Source organism: Camelina sativa, chromosome 11, assembly GCF_030686135.1.
Source record: "Camelina sativa cultivar CO46 ecotype springtype chromosome 11, ASM3068613v1".
NCBI lineage: Eukaryota > Viridiplantae > Streptophyta > Magnoliopsida > Brassicales > Brassicaceae > Camelina > Camelina sativa.
The window spans coordinates 12857549-12879143 of NC_141890.1; the positions used below are offsets into that span (position 1 = coordinate 12857549).

The 21595-nt window shown below is 36.4% G+C and overlaps 8 protein-coding genes and 1 long non-coding RNA gene across 10 annotated transcripts; 1 reads left to right on the forward strand and 8 right to left on the reverse strand.

Moving 5' to 3' along the window:
• Positions 1-13: 13 nt before the first annotated feature.
• Positions 14-1724, reverse strand: LOC104723259 (purine permease 21). Its single transcript, XM_010441587.2, has 2 exons — positions 1493-1724; positions 14-1321 (listed from the first exon to the last, which is right to left on the reverse strand). The coding sequence occupies exons 1-2, from the start codon at positions 1521-1523 to the stop codon at positions 189-191; spliced, it is 1164 nt and encodes a 387-aa protein (XP_010439889.2). The 5' UTR covers positions 1524-1724; the 3' UTR covers positions 14-188.
• Positions 1725-1917: 193 nt separating this feature from the next.
• LOC104723258 (uncharacterized) lies at positions 1918-5169 on the forward strand. Of its 2 annotated transcripts, XR_757314.3 has the most exons (8): positions 2045-2182; positions 2268-2307; positions 2683-2786; positions 2943-3046; positions 3342-3896; positions 4009-4160; positions 4340-4775; positions 4915-5169. It is a non-coding gene; the product is annotated as an uncharacterized LOC104723258 (long non-coding RNA). The 2 variants fall into 2 exon arrangements; XR_015571128.1 differs by lacking the exons at positions 4340-4775; positions 4915-5169 and having other exon boundaries at positions 1918-2182; positions 4009-4253.
• On the reverse strand, positions 2549-4188 carry LOC104723257 (putative purine permease 10). Its single transcript, XM_010441586.3, has 2 exons — positions 4055-4188; positions 2549-3893 (listed from the first exon to the last, which is right to left on the reverse strand). Exons 1-2 carry the CDS (start codon positions 4083-4085, stop codon positions 2740-2742), a joined length of 1185 nt encoding a protein of 394 aa, XP_010439888.2. The 5' UTR covers positions 4086-4188; the 3' UTR covers positions 2549-2739.
• LOC104723256 (putative purine permease 22) lies at positions 5163-6557 on the reverse strand. The gene is made up of 2 exons (XM_019232674.2): positions 6517-6557; positions 5163-6433 (listed from the first exon to the last, which is right to left on the reverse strand). The coding sequence occupies exons 1-2, from the start codon at positions 6545-6547 to the stop codon at positions 5334-5336; spliced, it is 1131 nt and encodes a 376-aa protein (XP_019088219.2). The 5' UTR covers positions 6548-6557; the 3' UTR covers positions 5163-5333.
• A 599-nt stretch (positions 6558-7156) lies between these two features.
• LOC104723260 (putative purine permease 8) lies at positions 7157-8768 on the reverse strand. The gene is given in 3 exon segments (XM_010441588.3): positions 7157-7365; positions 7367-8511; positions 8636-8768. Coding segments are annotated over 3 exon segments (1200 nt in total). The 5' UTR covers positions 8667-8768; the 3' UTR covers positions 7157-7341.
• A 141-nt stretch (positions 8769-8909) lies between these two features.
• Positions 8910-10428, reverse strand: LOC104723261 (putative purine permease 6). Its single transcript, XM_010441589.3, has 2 exons — positions 10290-10428; positions 8910-10155 (listed from the first exon to the last, which is right to left on the reverse strand). Exons 1-2 carry the CDS (start codon positions 10339-10341, stop codon positions 9044-9046), a joined length of 1164 nt encoding a protein of 387 aa, XP_010439891.2. The 5' UTR covers positions 10342-10428; the 3' UTR covers positions 8910-9043.
• Positions 10429-11202: 774 nt separating this feature from the next.
• Positions 11203-12705, reverse strand: LOC104723263 (putative purine permease 6). The gene is made up of 2 exons (XM_010441590.3): positions 12557-12705; positions 11203-12469 (listed from the first exon to the last, which is right to left on the reverse strand). Exons 1-2 carry the CDS (start codon positions 12603-12605, stop codon positions 11361-11363), a joined length of 1158 nt encoding a protein of 385 aa, XP_010439892.1. The 5' UTR covers positions 12606-12705; the 3' UTR covers positions 11203-11360.
• A 354-nt stretch (positions 12706-13059) lies between these two features.
• On the reverse strand, positions 13060-14837 carry LOC104723264 (exopolygalacturonase). The gene is made up of 6 exons (XM_019231850.2): positions 14635-14837; positions 14402-14545; positions 14131-14307; positions 13761-14050; positions 13443-13671; positions 13060-13346 (listed from the first exon to the last, which is right to left on the reverse strand). Exons 1-6 carry the CDS (start codon positions 14800-14802, stop codon positions 13086-13088), a joined length of 1269 nt encoding a protein of 422 aa, XP_019087395.2. The 5' UTR covers positions 14803-14837; the 3' UTR covers positions 13060-13085.
• Positions 14838-19584: 4747 nt separating this feature from the next.
• LOC104723265 (WRKY transcription factor 28) lies at positions 19585-21552 on the reverse strand. The gene is made up of 3 exons (XM_010441592.3): positions 20761-21552; positions 20512-20655; positions 19585-20365 (listed from the first exon to the last, which is right to left on the reverse strand). The coding sequence occupies exons 1-3, from the start codon at positions 21195-21197 to the stop codon at positions 19975-19977; spliced, it is 972 nt and encodes a 323-aa protein (XP_010439894.1). The 5' UTR covers positions 21198-21552; the 3' UTR covers positions 19585-19974.
• Positions 21553-21595: the final 43 nt, after the last annotated feature.

The following is a 21595-nucleotide window of genomic DNA, read 5'->3' on the forward strand; positions in this document are numbered from 1 at the left end:
TTGGGCGAACATATTCAAAACTAAACCAGAGTCCAGAGTCGCTCACTATTTATTTACTGAAATCTACTTCCTGTTACAACGATGCAAAAAGTGTCAAGCTGAAACTTCACTTCAGTTGCATCAAAAAAATTGTATTATTTTTATTCTTCATTGTAGGGTGCCCGGACACCATCTTTCAAGATATCAGCTTATTTTGACTGCCAACTTGACTCTTCTGCTTCTGGTGGATCAGGGGATTCTGTTGTTGTGATTCCATGACTTTTCTTCAAGTTTTTTTCATCAAGATATTGTTGGTAAACATAGGAAGCGAAACCCCAAATAGCTAGGATCATAGAAATCACCTTTAACCCATTCATTTTGTCATGGAAAATGATTACAGCCAGGATAGGAACCACTGGGAGTCCCAGAGCGCTTATTACATTTGAGAATAGAGAGGAAAGCTCGAAGATCAGTCCTGTGCCACCGATGGAGAATACCTGCCAGGTAACAGCTGTCCACACTAGGTTCATAATGTAGGATACCTTCCCAAGTTTGTAGTTTTTCATTTCATTGCTCAAAGTATTCCACTCGCTACTAGCAAAAAGCCCCACCACGCCAACACAACTGGCCACTAGACTCACGTAGATTATCATCTCCATAACTTCTGAAAAAGTTTGCTTCTTTAGAACTTTACGGAAGGCTAGCTGTTGTAGGGATAAAAGTAGACCAAACCCAGCAGATGAAGAAACGGTGCATATGAAGCCTTTGACATACTCTCCTTTTGTAACTTTTTTGGAATTTAATTCTTCATTATTAAATGCAAGGAGGGTAGAAGATATAGTGAGGAGGATAAGAGAATTCAAAATGATAGGAGTAAGTTTTTGTGAGTTGAGGAAATAAGAGAAGAAAGCGGTGAAGGCTAACTGTGATGCACAGATCAGGGACAGGGTAGAAACAGGTAGGTAAAGCAGTCCGATGGAGTATAGGTAGCAAGCTGCTCCTACAAGAAATCCAAGCACTATGTAAACCAATGCACGGTTCCTAAGTGAGGTTATTTTGTCGTCTCTTTGAGTTGTTGTATGTGTTTTGACTGACAAGAGATAATATGGAAGTAGAATAGGAAAGCCTACAGGCTGAACTACTGTTGCTAGCCATTTGCTGTTTCCTCCATTGTCATAGTATAGTCTCCCCAGAATTGTAGCAACTGATTGGCCTGAAATGGCAAAGAATGTATAGACGGCTATCCGGAGCCACCGTTTGTATGTATTAGAGTTTGTTTGGCTGCCACTGACCGATTTTTTTTCATCCTTATCTGTTGGATTTGGTTCTTTCTCCTGCTGAACTGGTAAGTGATAATAACACAAGAAATTAGTTTACGATTTATTTGTTGTCACACATAATGAATTTTGATATATTATTGAATTATAAGATACCATGATAATCTTTTCGGTTCTTTTTTTTCTTATGATAAAAGACCAGTAGGTTCTTGACGAACTGGTTTATGCTTACTCACCAATGACTTGTAGTTCTTGATCCCCCTTCATAGTGGATATGGAATCCCCTCCTTGGAGATGGACAAGGAGGAACTAACAATGTTCTGAACAGATTTGAAGTATTAGGTATCTTATTATCAATTTTCTTGGTTACCGATGCTACCAAGTGATTGCTTCTGTGATATGGGTAGACATGCTGTAGCTATATATTAAGGGAATAGGAGTCGGTCACCGTCTAAGTTTTCATTGTATGTGTCCCCACATTCAGTAAATGCCAAATTGTATATATCTTTCTCTTGCCATGAATTTTATATCTTTTGTTATCTACAACCAGAGATGTCACTATTGTTGATCTAGAGATGGGTCGGGTCAAGTCAAGAAGGAAAATGATGTGTCGCCATTATTCACTCAGTATCTTAAAGCTGTGTGGAGACACATCAACCATACGCATAGATAGAAACTTAACACGCATGAACACAATTTGTATGATTGTGTGACCTGTCACTCTGTCAGGATGACTATTTTGAAAGTTCTTCGTCTTCTTTAATTTCTTTGGGTTGTTCCGTCTGATTATCTTTCTCTTATGATCAGGCATATGGATTAGGAACACATTTATGGACTTTATGTCATAAATGTCTTATCTTTTCAAAAGAATATTGGGTGGCAGAGGAAGTCACTTTATTAACTGCTATGAATGAGACTTCCAAATGGTACTATTTCTGGTTATTTACCTGTCTTATTAAGATTTTCTTCTTTTTTTGGTTAGACATGAATTTATGTTTGTCCTTGTTTCAGGTAAAACTAGAAAGCGGAGTAGTGCATTAATAATATCTTCGTAAGTCATGTCTAACTGGTCAATTTTTATCGAGTGACAAAATCATAAATTGAAGATATCACAAAATTGACATGGTTTTTTTGTTATATAAATGTCTACTATGACTATTCTGCACATTTTCGTAGTACTCATCTTAAGTTGTTATGATTCCAAGTTGTTAGCGATGAACTTTTGTAATCAGCTATCTTGAACTTGGTAATGCCGTTTCACTGATCTTACGATGTAATTTGGGTAATCATAATCAAAACTAAACCAGAGTCATTCACTATTTATTGAAATGAAATCTATCTCCTGTTACAATGATGCAAAAGAAAATTCAGCTGAGACTTCATTTGAGTTGCATCAAAATTATTGTATGTTTATTCTTCATTGTAGGCTGCCTCCAGGCCGATATCAGCTCGATGAAGTCTGTGAAATGTGGAACACCATCTTTCAAGATTTCAGCTTATTTTGATTGCCAAATGACTCTTCTGCTTCTGGTAAGTCAGGAGATTCTGTTGTTGTGATTCCATGACTTTTCTTCAAGTTCTTTTCATCAAGATATTGTTGGTAAACATAGGAAGCAAAACCCCAAATAGCTAGGATCATAGAAATCACCTTTAACCCATTCATTGTGTCATGGAAAATGATGACAGCCAGGATAGGAACCACTGGGAGTCCCAGAACGCTTATTGCATTTGAGAATAGAGAGGAAAGCTCGAAGATTAGTCCTGTGCCACCGATGGAGAATACCTGCCAGGTAATAGCTGTCCACACGAGGTTCATAATGTAGGATACCTTCCCAAGTTTGTAGTTTTCCATTTCTTTGCTCAAAGTTTTCCACTCGCTGCTAGCAAAAAGACCCACCATGCTAACACAGCTGGCCACTAGACTCACGTAAATTATAGCATCCATAACTTCTGAGAAAGTTTGCCTCTTTAGGACTTTAAGGAAGGCTAGCTGTTGTAGGGATAAGACTAGACCGTACCCAGCAGACGCACCAACAGTGCATATGAAACCTTTGACATACTCTCCTTTTGTAACTTTTGTGGCAGTTGACTCCTCATTATTGAACGCAAGGAGGACGGAAGATATAGTAAGTAGGAAAAGAGAATTCAAAATGATAGGAGTAAGTTTTTGTGAGTTGAGGAAATAAGAGAAGAAAGCGTTGAAGGCTAACTGAGATGCACAGATCAGGGAATAGGTAGAAACGGGCAAGTAAAGCAGTCCGATGGAGTACAGATAGCAATCTGCTCCTACGAGAAGTCCAAGCACTACGTAAACCAATACACGGTTCCTCGGTGAGGTTCTTTTTCCATCTCTAGGAGTTGTTTCATGTGTTTTGAGTGAGAAGAGATAATATGGAAATAGGACCGGAAAGCCAACAAGTTGAACTACCGTTGCTAGCCATTTACTGTTTCCTCCGTTGTCATAGTATAAATTCCCCAGAATTGTAGCAACTGTTTGGCCTGAAATGACAAGGAATGTATAGATAGTCACCCGGAGCCACCGTTTGTATTTGTCTGAGTGAGATACTTCTGTTTGGCTGCTGCTGACCGAATCTCTTTCATCTTGAACTGTCAGATTTGGTTCTTTCCCCTGCTGAACTGGTAAGTTAGAGAAAAATAACGCAAATTAGTATATACTTTATTTTGTTGTTAATTGTTTCATATATTAAATAATAATATATCATAACCATATATTTCTTTCTTTTTTTTGAAGATGAAAGACTAGTACGTTCACTACGAACTGGTTTATGCTTACTCACCGATGACTTGTAGCTCTTGATCCCCCCTCATGTTGGATTTGGAATGACCTCCTTGGAGATGGACAAGGAGGAACAGACGATATTCTGTACAAATTTTAAGTATTAGGTATCTTGTTATCAATTTTCTTGGTATATAAATGCTACCAAATGATTGCTCCTTTGATATGGGTAAGGTATGCTATAGCTATATTTTCAGAGATTAGGAATCGGTCACCGTCTAAGTTTTCATTGTTCTTGGTCCCACATTCAGTAAATGCCAACCATATATATCTCTTCTCTTTCCAGGATTTTAGTTCCTGTAGTCTTTCTGCATGCAAAGATGCCACTATTGTTGACCAAGAGATGAGTTAAGTCAAGGAACAATGATCATTCAGACTTTTTTTTCTGCACCTTGGAGAAACATGAACCACATACGTATATAGACAAACATAAACTCCACGCATACACATATATAAACATGTGCACAAATTCTATTATTGTGTGATCTTGAAGACGACAATTTTGAAGGTTTGTCATCTTTATAAATTTCTTTGGCTTGCTCTGTCCGATTATTTTTATATGGTGCTGGTGGCATGTGTATTAGCAACACGTTTGGGGTTTCCCTGGCTAGTCTTGAAGTTGTTGTCCCCCCTATCTTTTCAAGAGAAGACATTTGTAACAATAATATCTTGGACGGCAGAGAAGTCGCTTTACAATCTATTTAGTCATAGACTTCTAAATGGTATTATTTCTGGTCATTTACTTTTTGTTCAAAGCTTTGTTTCCCCAAGGATGTCGGGACCTGTTTGTCTAAGATATATTCTTTTTTTCATTATAGTATACAGTACATGATTTGTTGTTTCCTCTTGTTTCTGTTTCAGGTGCATTTCAAAAACTAGAAAGCAGTATAGTGCATTAACATCTTTGTAAGTTACAGTTAACTGTTCAAGTTTTATCGTGTGTCACTCTCACGTGATGAAAATATCACAAAATAGACATGGTTTTATGTTAGAGAGATGTCTGCTTTATCACCCTGCTTGTAATGTACAATTTTAGATAATAGAAGTTCTACATACCTGAGATGTGGGTACCTTATGTATAAAATTACAGTTGTACTCAATACTGGAAATTTGGCCAAAGAGACTTGCACATTTCTGATATATATGCTCAAGAGACATGCGTCCCATTTGCATTGACAATTACAGAAATTACACGGACAAGCTTTATGTATGTAATATGCATGATTGCATGCACAACTTTTTTTGTTTGATTGTGTGACATTTAAAGCAGCTACGTTTCATCATGTTTGCGTATTTTGCTCGACTGGATTTGTCTGGCAAGTCTTCAACTTCTTTTCGTCGAGGTAGTGCTGATAGACAAATGAAAGGAAGCCCCAAATAGCTAAAACTATGGAGAAGATCTTTGATGCGTCCATCTTATCATGGAAAACGATCACTGCTACAACTGGAACGATAGGCAACCCGACAGCAGTTATGGAATTGGAGAACACAGAAGATGACTCGAAGATTAATCCCACACAACCAACAGTGTATACTTGCCATGAGATAGCTGCTGAGGCCAAAGTGAAGATATATGACATTTTCCCCAGTTTGTAGTTTCTCATCTCACTTGGCAGAGTTTTCCACTCTCCACTTGCAAACAGTCCTATGAGTACCACACAACTTGCAATTAGAGATTGGTAATTGGCCAAGTCCAGGACTGCTGAGGATGTATGCTTTGTGAAAACTTTCCTGAAGAGCAGTTGTATCAGAGATAGCACCAATCCAATCCCAGCGGAAGCACCGATAGTACATATGAACCCGATCACATAATTTGCTCTAGACACATTTGTTGTGTTTTCCGAGACAGTGTTGACCACGAGGAGGGCAGAGGAAACCGTAAGGAGAAACAATGAATTGACTATGAAAGGAGTGAACTTTTGCGAGTTGAGGAAATACGAGAAAAAGGCAGTGAAGGCCAACTGTGAGGCCATGATAAGGGAGAAAGTAGAGACTGGTAAGTAGAGTAACCCAAATGCAGACAAATAAGCAGAAGCAGACACTAGCAGTCCAGTGCACATGTAAACCGATGCAAGGGTGCTGAATGAAGGGGACTGACTGAAATTTGTATCTTTTGATTTGGGTTGTCTGATTCGTGAAAAGAAGCGGAAGAGAACCAGTACAGGGAAGCCAATGAGTTGAAGAAGTGTTACCACATATGTGCTTTTCCCTCCATTTTCATAGTACAATCTACCTAGAATTGTAGCAAGTGGTTGGCAGAAGATGACAAAGATTGCGTACATGGAGACACGGAGCCACCTTTTACAGTTCTTCGTTTGAGGTACTAATAATGACTCAGTTACCTCATGATCTATTAGGTTTGCTTCTAAGTTCTGGTCACCTGAAAATTTAACACTCATGATTATTATATTTCATGAAAAAAAGAATCAAAGGATCTAATGTTATCAGGTGCTTTTTGCATACCATTGGCATAGTGTTCTTGAGATCTGTCCATGAGAAATGAGAAGGTGAGAAAGAAAGAATATTGTTGTTTATTGATATCTTTCTTCTGTGATGTCTTGCAGACACACAAGAGACCTTACTTGATACACAAATTGAAAGTTATATTATAAGTTTCACTATCAAACTTGAAAGGCTTTTACTAAATCCATTATATAGATGGGACGGGCGATATATGACAGCAGTATCATAACTTAGTAGTCTCACACATGACTTGAAATTCTCGTAACCTTTGAATGGCGGCTCTGAGAAAACTTTTGTTTTACCAATGCAGTATATCAGAAATTTACAGAGATACAAGAAGCCAAACTCCTGCAATGGAATAAAATAGTTACTGTTCAAGTCACTACATTGTTTATTTGTTATGTCAGTGGCGGCGTCCAAGGGGTATTGTTTTTGTTCCCTTGTTTTTCTATTCAAAGCTCTGTTTTCTCAAGGATGCATTAGCCTGTCTGTCTCTCTGCTTTCGTTGTTTGCTCTTGTTTTCGGTGTTTCAGATGCACTGCAAAATGAAAAAGCAGAGTATAGCATTGTATCTTTTTGTTATGGTTATCTCTGATGTCACACTCACAAACGGAAATATCGCAAATGTGACATGGTTATCTGCTAAAATTCATTGCTTTAATCTTCGTTGCTGGTATTACACATTTCTCTATAACCTATAGGATAGAAGTTAAAAACAAATCTGAAATATTAGGTATCTTATGTACAAAATGCTTATCAGTGACTAGTTGGCCATATAGAGTTCCACTTTTCTTTTTATCTTTTCTCAAATACAAGACATGAACTTTATACAGTATATGCCCGATCATACACTTTGTATGTTTGTGTGACCTTCTTCAACAGGTAGGTGAGGACCTCCAACAGGACTTGTGTGGCTAGTCTTCAACTTCTTTTCGTCAAGGTAGTGCTGATAGACATATGAAATGAAGCCCCAGATAGCTAAAATGATGGAAAAGATCTTTGACGCATTCATTTTATCATGGAAAACAATCACTGCTACAACTGGAACTATAGGCAACCCCACAACAGATATGGAATTGGAGAACACAGAAGACGACTCGAAGATCAATCCCACAACACCAATGGTGTAGACTTGCCAGGATATAGCTGCCGAGGCCAAAGTCATAACGTAGGGCGCTTTCCCCAGTTTGTAGCTTTCCATCTCACTTGTTAGAGTTTTCCACTCCCCGCTAGCAAAAAGTCCTATGAGAACCACACAGCTTGCAACTAGAGATTGGTAGGCGACCATGTCCATGACTGTTGAGAACGTTTGCTTCTTTATGACCTTCCTGAGGATCAGTTGTACCAGAGATAGCAACAGTCCAATCCCAGCAGAAGCACCAACGGTACATATGAACCCTATCACATATTTTACTCTAGACGCTTTTGTTGTGTTTTCTGAATCAGTGTTGACCACGAGGAGGGCAGAGGAAATAGTAAGGAGAAATAGAGAATTCACGATAAAAGGTGTGAACTTCTGTGAGTTTAGGAGATAAGAGAAGAAGGCAGTGAAGGCCAACTGTGAGGCCAAGATGAGTGAGAAAGTAGAAACTGGTAAGTAGAGCAACCCAACAGAGGACATATAAGAAACAGCAGCCCCTAACAGTCCAATAACAATGTAAACTGACGCAAGGGTGGTGAATGAAGGGAAGTGTCTGAAATCTGCGTCTGTTGATTTAGGAATTTTGATTTGGGAAAAGAAGCGGAAGAGAAACAGAACAGGGAAGCCGATGAGTTGGACAAGTGTTCCCATCCATGTACTCTTCCCACCGTTTTCATAGTACAATCTGCCTAGAATTGTAGAAAGTGCTTGGCAGGCAAGGACAAAGAACACGTAAATGGAAATCCGAAGCCACCTCTTGTAGTTCTTCGATTGAAGTACGAACAATGATTCGATTTCCATAGTCGTATTCATTTCCTCTTGACCTCTCAGGTTTGCTTCTATGTTTTGATGATCTGAAAAACATTTAAGAAAAAAGAAACTCTCATGGCTTAGCATATATCATGAAACTAATCACATAGTATCCATGTTTTCAGATGATTCTTAAAGGGGTCTACTACACGAGCTCTTCTTGCTTACCATTAACATTGAGTTCTTGAGTTCTTTCCATGACGGCTTTAAGAGGACTTCCCACTGACAGATTTTTAGTGAAGATGTTATATAGATGGAGCTTGAAGGCAAGTGGCCAAGTGCATCATATTCTATTAGAGGTAGGCTCGTATTGTAATTATTGGCTCTCGTGTCCCACATAATTATTGGCTTTATTTTGTTCTCTTAATTTAATCTTAGTGGGTCGAGTGTTAGTGTCTATTTAGTGGATTTAGAAATTCAACAAACGATACAACAAGACAAGGGGTTTCAACTACACTTGACATTTAGAAAGTTTTTAATTTTCTTGTTGTGGTGTCTAGTCTACTGTATATGTAACTGCTTACTTGAAATGATATTAGGTCAAAATTACAAGAGTTTTGGTTCTTGGATCTTTAACTAAGCTTGGATATGACTGTTTTCTTCTTGTGCACCTTCTTCAGGTTGAGAAAGCTTCATCATCTCTTCTTCTTCTTTCTCCTGATTTGCTTCTTCTGGTTTTTGATCATCGACATAGTCGTGATAAGCATAAGAAACAAATCCCCATATGGCCAAAAACAATGCAATCAACTTGATTCCACTCATCTCATCATGGAAGAACAAAACACCGAGAAAAGGAACAATAGGTAAACCAACAGTGCTTATGACATTTGAGAAAAGCGATGAAACTTCAAGGATCAAACCCAAACAACCAATGGAAAAAGCTTGCCATGATATCGTGGAACCGATATTTATCAATATGTAAGACAGTTTCCCAAGTTTAAACTCTTCCATATCTGTCCTCAACGTTTTCCACCCACCACTTCCAAAAATTCCAACCACAACTACACAAGTAGCTACTAAAGATGGGTAAGTGTCCATATCTAAAATCTCTTTGAAAGTGTGTTTCTTTAGAACCTTTTCAAAAGCATAGTCTATTAACGAAAGCGTCAAAGAATACCCAGCTGAGCTACCAAAAGCGCAGATGTATCCAATCACATAATTGTATTTGGCCAAGGACTTTGAAGAAGATTCAGGCTCAGGTTGGATGACAAGAAGTGTTGAAGATAAGGTCAAGAGAACAAGTGAATTGAGTATAAAAGGTGTAATCTTTTGTGAGTTTAAGAAGTAAGAGAAGACGGCATTAAAAGCCAACTGAGACGCAGATATCAAAGAGAAAGTTGAGACAGGAAGGTAGAGTAATCCAAAAGAGTATAAACCACTCTGTCCAGCAACAAACAAGCCAATTCCAATATACACTAAAGATAGTGTCAAGAAGGAAGTAGTTTCTTTGGTGATGGTCTTGGAAGGCTCAGGCTTTATGTAATAATAACAAGGAAAGGTTAAAGGAAACCCAACAAGTTGAACCAAGGTCTCGAGCCATGTACTCTTACCGCCTTTTTCATAGTAAAGTCTACCTAAAAGAGTCGCCATTGTCTCTCCAGCTAAGAGGAGAAATACATAGAGAGACACTTTTATCCTCCACGAGTAGCTGTGACATCTTTGTTCCGTTGAAAAATTCCTTGCATGTTCTATCATCAACACATGAAACAGAACAAGAAAATGAGTATATAAAGACAAGATCACAATAGGCTCTATCTATGCCGAATTTTCTGATTGTTTGATTGATTGAATCATGTTCTTGAGTGTAAATTAAACTACTTACCACCATTGACATGGAGACAGAGTTCTTGAGTTTCTGATTCTATTTCCATCATAGAAACCAGAGGGGAGCTAAATCTCAGGGAACAAATAAAGATGATGTATGCTTGCTTTACTAATACATGCAAATGCGTTACATAGTATCTATTATATAAGAGAACAAAAAAAAAAGAATTGAAAAGAGAGAAAGGTAAACAAACCATCTTAAGGTTTTAACCAAATTAAAAATAAGTAGTCATCAAAAAAGATATTTTAACATAAAATTTAGTCAAATAAAAATTACCAAATATATTAATATATTATTCTTAAATACTTGCATAAAACCACATTAAATAGGAATATAATCAGAAACACAAGTGAAGATATAATAATTTAGGTAAATATTTCAATCCTAAAATCTTTTATTTAATAGAAACAAATATGTTGTCAATACAAACAAATACAATAATTTAGGTAAATATTTTAATATTTAATTTAATAAAAACAAATGTTTGCATATAAAATCGAGGGAAAATAAATGTTGTCAGTTTTGAAACTTAACAAATTGCCAAAAAAGCAATTGGAGTTTTAAAAGTGGCATACGTGGAGTAACTTCAAATATTGGGTAAAGAAGTCTCTCCAAATCTCTATATAATAAAAACAAAAGTGAAGACATCCAAACTTTGACCAAACTTGCATATAAATCCTAGGTAACTTTGTCATTCAAAACTTAAAACTGCAAAATATTAATTGTGGTTTGAAAATGAAAGTCACAAAACATGGAATAGAATACTTAAAAATGGTGAGTAAATTAGTAAATGTCTTAGTCTTAATTCTATATAGACAATTTAGTTTTTACAGTATTTTGTTCCCTCATTTTAGAGTGTGTCTACTTGACTTTTTTTTTTCTAAGTTGATGTCTTTGGTTTTGTGTCCTCTTAATCACTTGAGTCTTGAATTTATTCAGAAGTTAATAAAGATACAAGAAAGACGGATAGAGATTTTCCAGTTTTATTCTAGTGTCTACTATTTATAACTGTTAACTTATATTATATTGTTGGTTCACATTTACAAGCTTTGGTTAGTGGAACTTTGTCTAAGCTTGGACATGACATTTATCATCTTTTGTTACTTCTTTTTCTTCTTCAGGTTGAGGAAGCTCTTGCTCTTCTTCTGGATTTTGCTCATCGACATAATGCTGGTAAGCATACGAAACAAATCCCCAAATGGCCAAAAGCATTGCAACGAACTTGATTCCGTTCATCTCATCGCGGAAGAACACAACAGCGAGAACAGGAACAACGGGTAAACAAAGAGTGCTTATGACATTAGAAAATAGAGATGAAACTTCAAGAATCAAACCAATACTACTAATCGAACAAGCTTGCCATGATATCGTCGAACCGACAGCTATCAAAACGTACGAGCCTTTCCCAAGTTCAAACTCATCCATTTCCATCCTCAACATTTTCCACCCACCACTTCCAAAAAGTCCAACCACAACTGCAATAGTAGCCACTAAAGATGGATATGTGGCCATATCTAAAATCACCTTGAAAGTGTATTTCCTTAGGATCTTTTCGAACGCATAATCTGTTAAAGAAAGCACCAGAGAATACCCTGCTGAGCTACCTATCGCGCAGATGTATCCAATCACATAACTGGACTTAGAGGAAGAAGAATAAGAAGATTCAGGCTCATCTTGGAGAACTAGAAGTATAGAAGATGTGGTTAAGAGAACAAGTGAATTGAGTATAAAAGGAGTAATTTTTTGTGAATTTAGGAAGTAAGAGAAAATGGCATTAAAAGCCAATTGCGACGCGGAGATCAAAGAGAAAGTTGAGACAGGAAGGTAGAGTAATCCAAAGGAGTACATAACACAGTGTGCAGCAACAAGCAAGCCAAGTCCAACATACACTAAAGATAGTGTCAAGAAAGAAGAATAAGTGTTTTTGGTTTTGGTTTTGGTTTTAGTCTTGGACGGCTCAGGCTTTATGTAATAATAGCAAGGAAGTGTTAGAGGGAATCCAACAAGCTGAACCAAGGTCTCCAGCCACGTGCTTTTACCGCCTTTTTCGTAGTAAAGTCTACCTAAGAGAGTGGCTATTGTCTCTCCAGCTAAGAGGAGAGTGACGTAGAGAGATACTCTTAACCTCCATGAGTAGTTGTGACTTCTCTCTTTTGTTGAATTTTTCCCTTCAGGTTCTACATATAAACATGAAACCAAACAAGCACGTAAGTAAGACAAGAACACAAGAAGCTCTACTCTGAAATTTCTGTTAGAATACTTACCGCCATTTACGTGAAGATGGAGTTCTTGAGTTTCTGATTCTAGTTCCATCTTAGAAACCGGAAGGAGCAATATCTCAGGGAACAAATAAAGATGGTGTTGCTTACTTATGAGACAGGCAAAGGAGAATGCATAAATTATTCTTATATAAACAAACTTGGTATTATTTTACATTAAGATTTCAGTTTAAAAAAATAAGTGCTATATTGTTATTATTTTGTGCTACTAGCCATTACCCGGAAATTGTTAAATGGCACTCTTGGAATGAACCATTTCCTCCATTTTTGTAGGATCCAATCTTTAAACGAACCAAATTTTTATTACCAACCACGATTTTCTAATCATATTTCTTTTATTAGTTAGCCAAGATTTTGTCCTAATTAATTAGGGTACTAGCAATTTATGTATAGACAAAATTTTCAAACTTAATATGACCGATATGAAGAAAACGTGTCCCAAAAGAAAGCACAATAGTTCATTACAAGAGAAACTTCAAAATGATGAATCGATCATAGTGATGATGGATGATGATTAGTGACATGGAGGTGGGAGTTGAGTCCCAATGTAATTAACTCTAACGTTTCTACAAGAAGAAGAGACAGCTTCATCTCCTCTGTTTCTGCTCTGTTTCATTCCTGCATCAGAAGAAGAAAGATCAAGATGAACATTCTCCAAGTATACTTTTTTACATGGCATTCCTCTGCTACAATGCAGCTGCACCGCGACCCGTGAAGATGATGTGCCTCTTATATTCTTGAAATATATATCACTCAGCTTAACCTTCGAAGGTACCTACAACAACAACAACAACAAAAAATCAATCAAAACATCTCTCTCAGACCCATTTCAGTTAAAACATTCTTATCTTGAGTGTTAAAGAAGACTCACATTTGAAATGCAAGAAGAGAAAGGACAATAAGATTGATCAATGATGATTGGATTAGTCACATTGTTCATTATAATGTTCTGAAAAGTCATGTTGGTAGCAGCACTTTGACCAGGAGAATTAGCCCAAGTTTTGATCCTTATCCCATTCGTCGTACCACTCATCTTGCAATCCTTCACCACCAGCCCCTTCACATCTTTCTCATTTGGATATCTCCCTAAACTCCCAACGCTTTAATTTCAAAAGAAACAAACCGTTTCAAAAACTCAACAGCAGAAACAAGTTACAAAAACAAAAAGCGGTTTTGTTACATTTTTTACCTGATACCATGTCCTGGTCCACATTTGATACTTGTGATTGTGATCTGAGAATTTCCTTGTCCTATGGAAACACAATCATCTCCAGTTGCGATATGTGAACGCGAGAAATACACATTCGAGCTGCGTTCGATATGGATACCATCTGTATTTGGACTATCAGAAGGAGCAGTGATGTTGAGTCTTGTGCCTTTGAAGTCTCTGCACTCTACTATCGCTATGTGAAAGAACTTGCTGTTCACTGAGCTTATCCTTCTTACAACTGTTCTGTTCATCCCCACAAACTTCAAGCTCTGAAATCAACAGCATGGTTCTGATTAATAAAGGGAAAACTTAATAGATCAAAGATCAATGTTTGTAGAGTATATCTCACAGTTGGGAGGAGTTTGCAGTTAGAATCAGAAGTACAGTTATTAAACGGCCAAGCTAAAGCGCCTTGACCGTCAAATGTACCACCTCCGGTAAGAGTTAAGCCATTGATCCATCCAAACTCAATCCAACCGCCGCCTGATCTATACTTTGACAGATCAGTCGAGGCCTTTAGATGACCCTAATTTCAGTTACGTGAGCAATAAGAAACCATTAAATCAAACACAAATGACAAAACGAAGACAGATTATGGAGAGTGTTGGAAACTACATTACCTTAACTCGGACAGTGAGATTTGATACGTTAGTGCAAGGACCAGAGAATCTGAGAGGACCAACAGAGAATTCACCTCTTGGGATTATAAGATGTACAGAGCTTGAAGATGATTTACATGCCTTGTCCCATGCTGCTACAAAGGCCTTTAACAAAAAACATCAATTCATTAGCTGATTCTTGTAACTAAATAGATGAATCTACAACAACAAAAAAACACAGATCTGTAGCAAACCTTGGTGTGGTCTCTGTGGTCATTAGCTCGAGCACCGAAGCTACGGACATTAACAAAGGAAACAGAGCTTTTGTCTACTCTGTTTCGCAGAGACAAGGTTCCTGCTACAGAGGAAGATAATGTGGAGATGAAGATTAAGAAAAATATCAGGTAACGAAAACTTTCCATCTCGATCAGTGCTCCTAAAGATTGAAAACTGCTTTTAAGAGTGTTTTCGAAAGTTCACTTCTGCTTTTGCTGTAAATTTTAATTGAAGGGAAAAAAAATTAAAAATCATTTTTTAACCGTTTTCTTTTTACCCCCACGATCTTACTTTTCTTCTTTCCCACCACCTGAGCTTGTAGGAGCTTCGTGAGAGCTTTATTGTTCATTGGATCACAACTTTGGGCTCAATTTGGATTTTCATACTTTTTGGGCCCATTTGTTACATTATTTGGAGAATTTTAGAAAGCGATCGATTTGGATAATTTCGTGTTAATACAATCCTTGTAATGAAGATTATTTATGTCCACTTAATTAGAAGTAATAATGACACTTAAATAGTTAAATTGAGTGATTGACGTCCCTAAAAGTTGGATTATTGTATTTGTATCTGTCATTTGGATAGGAACTAGGAAGAGACGTATCAAAGATGTATGAGGAAGGATAGTGAATACATTATTTATTTACCATAAACTCCAATTATTGATTGAGAAGATTGGTCCTCATTCGTAACATATCATATACTTCCAACAACATTATATAATGTGAAAATGTAAGTCAAAAAGAAGGTGGTAAAACAATAAGACCAACTGACCAAATGATATATCCCTAAAAAGCATATGGTTGTTTATAAACTCTATATATTACTTATTTGTTTATATATTTGTTGATAATACAAAGGATTTCATATTTTAGGTATTCATCTTGAATACATTCGAATGTAGTATTTTGTCTGACCCAGTGAGTTTACGTCTTCGTTTGTAACATTTTGCATGCACCCATATATATGATGAATTTGTCAACTATAAACTTTTTCAACAATATCCATGCATTTTTCATTTTTATGATATTACAAAATCAATCGGTCATTGGCAATTGACGTAATTAAGGTATTTTGTTTTTAAGATAAAAGATTCTTTTTATTTTTTATTTTAAAACGGAGCTTTCTAGACTTGTGTATGTTTTTGCTATATTATAAAATGTTTGTCATATCATTATAGTTGTCTAGGGACTAGGAGGTTTGGCAATTACTTGATTCTCCCGGAAGATCTTTTATAACTTTGCTTCTCTTTCTAACATTCTCGCTTTCTTTTTTTTTTTGTTAGGTGAATTTGATAACGACCCCGAAAAAGCAAAAAAAACAAAAAAAATATTATCATCGAGATTTTGTTTGTATCAGCAAATTAATATATTGCTGAAAAATAGTAAAATACTAAAATAATATATGTTTCATCTAATACAGATTTGTGTCAAATAGATTTTTCCGTATGATTCGATTTATGATTGGACTTGGTTTGATCACATCTGTGTAGGCCAAATCATTCTCAGTCAAAACATGTACGCATTTAGTCAAAATCTAGAATATATAAAGGTTTTATATATATGTATGTTTCTCAAAATTGCTATAACGTTTTTGCGAACTTACCTACCTTCTTAGCTTTGTTAGGGCATGTGCATCGGTTAGGACTGATATTAGGTCCTTCAAATATTTTATTTTTATTTTGAGAGTTTCTTAAGTTTTGTACGAGCATTGGTGTCCTTTACAGTTGCCCCTGGAAAAAATAATAGTATTTTTAATTTAAAAAATTAATTATTTAAATAAATATGTAAAAAAATATTAAAGTTTTAATTAAAATAAAACATATAACATTAACATTATAAACATAAGAAAATGACAAAGTGAATCTGAAAATTTCATCAAGAAACTGATAAATCTCAACATTTCCATGGAAACTACAAGCACCTAAAAGAGTTCCCCATACAACAGTGTCTGGTTTCATTGGCATTGTTTTGATGAGATCACATGCTTCTTCCAGTTTCCCAACACGTCCCAAGAGATCGATCATGCATCCGTAGTGCTCTAGCTTTGGCGAAACCTTGTGAACTTCCTCCATGGACTTGAACAATTCTTGTCCCTTCACTACCATCCCACCATGAACATAAGCTAGCAGCAACCCGACAAATGTCACTGCATCTGGTTTTCCTCCTTCTCGCTAAAGTACCAATAGAAAAATCATAAGTGTTAGAACTCTAAAGAACAGAGGAATCAACATGCATTTGAACTGAAGAAGAAACAAAACAAAAAATGCTCACCAACATTTGTGAATAAAGCTTAAGAGCTTCGTTGTGTTTCCCGTGAGTAGCTAGACTACCAATCATTGAGTTCCAGGAGCACAAATTTCTCTGGTTCCCAATTTCATCGAACAAACGTTTCGCTACATCAATCATTCCACATGTTATCTTATTACAAACCTTTGGTAGCTTATACCAGATCTTTCCTGAAACAGAACATACCTCAGTTATAAGTTTAAACTGATGAACATAGTCTTTCCCCGGGAATAGAGGCTCCCCTGTCATAATCTCAGCAAATATGCAACCAACAGACCAAACATCAATCGCATATCATTTCCAGAGTTCCTATAGATATAACAGAAGTAGCCAATAGCCATATTAACACAAATGATGTCAATAGCTTAGTAAAATAAGTGGGAGCGTCGATGTTTGGAACATACATGAGTTCAGAGAGACCGCATTTCATATCCTTCTATGCTAAAGTCGTCCTCTCAAGCAATTTCTTGCTCTCCTTTTTCATTAAGTCTGCAGACATGTTCAACTCCTGAACATGCTTCTCAGCTCTCAAGAACTGTGCCTGAAGAAATGATTTTGAAGTTGATCTAAAAACAAGAGAAGGGACACAAACCAGGGCAAGTATAACAACGAACAAATTGGAATAGTAGATACCTCTTCGCTTTGAAATCGGCCTAGTGTTTGACGTATGTCAATTCTTCTGCAAAGAAAACAAAACCAGTAGAGGATACAATCGATACATAAAACTTAGCACCATGTCAACACATAAAAACGTCTAATTCGGAGCAAAACCTGTTTTGAATCGAACTCATTTCAAGTAATTAAAGCTTATGAGATATTGAATTCCAAATCCATGCTTTTGTTGCTAATAAGAATCTCGATTCATAAGAAACGTCATGGCGAACAAAAGAGAGAGAGATTTAACAAACCTGTATAGAGCGGAAATGAGAGGTCGAGTTTTCACGGAAGGAACGAGCAGAGCGCATGGCAGAATCCGTCGATTCCTTCACCGCCTGGTTGAGATCACCCACCCATTTCTCCGCTTCTTCCATGGCTTCCCCCACCGAATCAACAACTCCGATCGCTTTATGCTCAATCGCAGCAGAAACGGTTTCATTCGCGATCGCTAGAGCCGAATCTTCGGTAACGCCGGTTGCTTCGGTTTCGCTCATCGTCTCCGATTTGCCTTTTCTGACACCCGAGACAAACGCTACGCTTCTTCTTTCAACTTAAGAACAGAAAAAGAAAAAGAAAAAAAGATGAGATTTTTTAAACACCGCCACGTGTTGTGAAGGACGGACGAAAATACGTCCCGTTTGTAGATACGTCCCATTCATAATTCATTCATTTTGATTTAAATTTAACATTTTAATTATGTGGGATGGAAGCAAAATACGCTGATGTACATGGTCTTAGAATTATTGATAGAAGTTTCAAGTTCTCTTTTCTTGTTTAAAAAAATACTCCAATGCAAATTTTGCGAGTGAGAACTGTGAATGTGTCACAACTCACAACACTTAAATACTACTGTATGTTGGAAGTGATTTAATACAAAATGATTATGATAATTGATCATGAATAGATTCGAGATTGGACATATCAGTTGAATTTTAAAATTTAATATTGTTTTCAAATAGGAAAATGAAAGTTACATGATCTATATATCTATGATGGAACTATTTTCTCTATAAAGATTTTTGTAATTACATTGGAGCACGCATGTTGGAATTCAGAAAGCCACATGATCTATGATGCTCTCTCATGAATCATTACATCTCATGTTTTCAGCTAAATTCAGTGACCTTGGTATATGACATAAATGCGCTCCAAAATAATACTACTACTACTCTATTACTTTTTTCAGAAATTTGGTATTGTTTTTATCATAAAATACATTTATGATAAACAGTAATTAAACTGTATTGTAGAATCCGAGAGGAGATAGAATTCTCTGTGCATTGTGGAATCTCCTCTCGGATTCTACAATACAGTTTAATTACTGTTTACATCAACACTTTTAGTAGGAATTTGCTATTGGTGGATAAATATTTGGATTTTTTTTTCTTCAAAATATGATATCAACAATAAACTAGTTCTAGTTCATCAATCAAAAGGTTACTAAAGAGATATTTTTCTCTAAGGTTCTTTCTTCGCATCATTCTCTTTTACAAATTTGAGATTTGGTATTTATTCAAAATAACGTTTTTATTATTATTATTTTGTGTTCTTATTTAAAATTTCTCGCTAATGGAATTTAAACATTGTCTTCAGTTTTGATGGTAGGGGTAATATTACTGGTCCACAGACTATACATGTTTCCATGTGTGTGTGGATAAGATAGAAAAGCAGAAGGTAGTCAAATCTGTATTTGGGTCCATTTCTCTTAGGACACAAGCTTAAGGAGAACTCAACTTGGTTTGTTTTTTTACTTCACTTGTTCACACTCATAGATATTCGTCGTCCACAACTTCAAATTTTAATATCGACGACGCCCTTATATTGAAATCTCAATTATATATTCTTCATCTTATATGAGCTGGTTGATATTTTCAAAAAGTATCTGAATATTCAAAAATTGTGAGAATTAGTGAATGTTCACAATGAACAACCAAAATTTTAAATAATAAGTTTACCATTTGAACTAGTAATTTAAAAATTAAGTTTGCCAAAAACCATATGTATATAATCAACATTTGGGAGGAAATATCCTAGAATCCTAGCTAGAGTTATGTCTTTGTCCCTTCGACATATGATGACAGTACACATTACACAACATAATATCATAGATTCATAATGTTCACTAAGTAAAACTACCCAAAAATGGAAAATATTATATTACAAAGTCGAAGCGAAAAATGTATCCAACATCATCAAATATAATCCAAACCCAATCTCCGTCTCATTCTAGCTCTCATGAAAAGATATCTACATGCAAACAAGAGAGACAAAATAAGATCTTAAGTTATACATATATATAAGTTTTGTTCTCTCTCAATATATATATATAAGTAGTATATATGAGTGTATATATGTTGTTATAACAATGATCCATCAAGGCTCTTGCTTGAAGAAAACTGAAGGAAAGATCTCCCTCAACAGCTCATATTGATCACCCCCATTATGATTATACTCTTGATGAGAACTAGGGTTTGCATTCACACTACCATAACCACTTTGTCCATATCCATAATCCAAGGCAGCCGCCGCAGCACCGCCGTTAGTATAAGCCGCCGTCCGAAACATATCATGTGCAAAGCTTCTCGGAGTCATGAGGCCGTCTGCGGAGAACATAGCAGCAGCGGCAGAATTTCCTCGGAGATTAGTGGGAATCGGGTGGTTGTGTTGACCCTCGTAAGTTGTAATCACAACCGTTGGATCTTGAAACGATCTCTCCACTCGTTTCTTCACGTTGCACCTTTGCGTTGTACATCTATAGTAACTCCTATATATTTTGGATTGCATTGGCTAATATCAGTTACACTATAATGGTCCGCATTTTTGTAACACTTTTTTACGGTCAAACTAAGAACAAGACTTAGCAACGCAAATGCAAAGAAAATAAGAAAAAAAAAGGAAATAAGTAATTACCTTGGATAAGGGCTATTTTTAACAGCCTTTTGGCCGTATTTTCTCCATCTATAACCATCTTCAAGATGATCAACTTCACTTTTAGTCATAAACGAGACTCGTGGCTCTCTTTGTTTCTTCACCTCGTTCTTTTTTGTTTTCCCACTGAAATCATATACGCACCATAAAATTAGTATACACATGCTAGAATAAATTGTTATTCCATATATTATTCCATCAATAAATCCTCTATATATAGTTATGGCTTACACTTTTTTGGAACTTTGATCTTCTTCATCTCCGACTAACTCTCGTTTCCTCCCGCTCTTACCGGAATCTTCACCGGGATGATCAGCCTCACTAGAGGAAGAGGATGCAGATACCCTAGTTGTAGTCTCGGTGCATGCACCACCATTGATTACGTCATTATTAGTAACATCGCGGTTGGATTCTTGATCGATGGAAGAGTTGAAAACCTCTGACGAAGAGGGAGATTGACCAAAAGTTTTGTGAAGTAGAGATTCATACGCTCCTAGAGTACTTTGGAGGCAATCGGTGAAGGAGTAAGAAGATGGATCGAAGCCGTTTTGCGATGCGATGGTGTTTCCATAAGAAGATGGATTTGAAGTAGGCAGATTCATCATTTCGTGCAAGGAAAACGATGGAGGGTATTGGTAGTTGTAGAGATCTCTGGTTTCATTAGACATGGTGAAGAACAACAATGAAGAGAGAAACAAAAGCAAAAAAACAACAAAGAGAAGACAAAGAAGAAGAGAGGAGAGAAGCCTTTTTAGGTTTGGGGATTAGGTTTTTAGGTTTTTTTTCCCTGAAGAGGTCTAGATTGGTGCTTGGACATTAATTGGGTCTTCGTCTCCCTTTCTCGTATTTATGCATTTTGAAACTCAAAAAAGGTAGAGAGAGAAGAATATTATTATGACAATATATATATATATATATATATATATATTATTATGGTTTTGGTTTTGGGGCTAGTTGGTTTGGAAATAAGTAAATTATGTAAAAAGTATAATGGGATATAATTCAATGGTACGTGTGTGAATTCATACTCGTGTTGCTACTTTCGTTTTTCTCTATGAACTTTGTT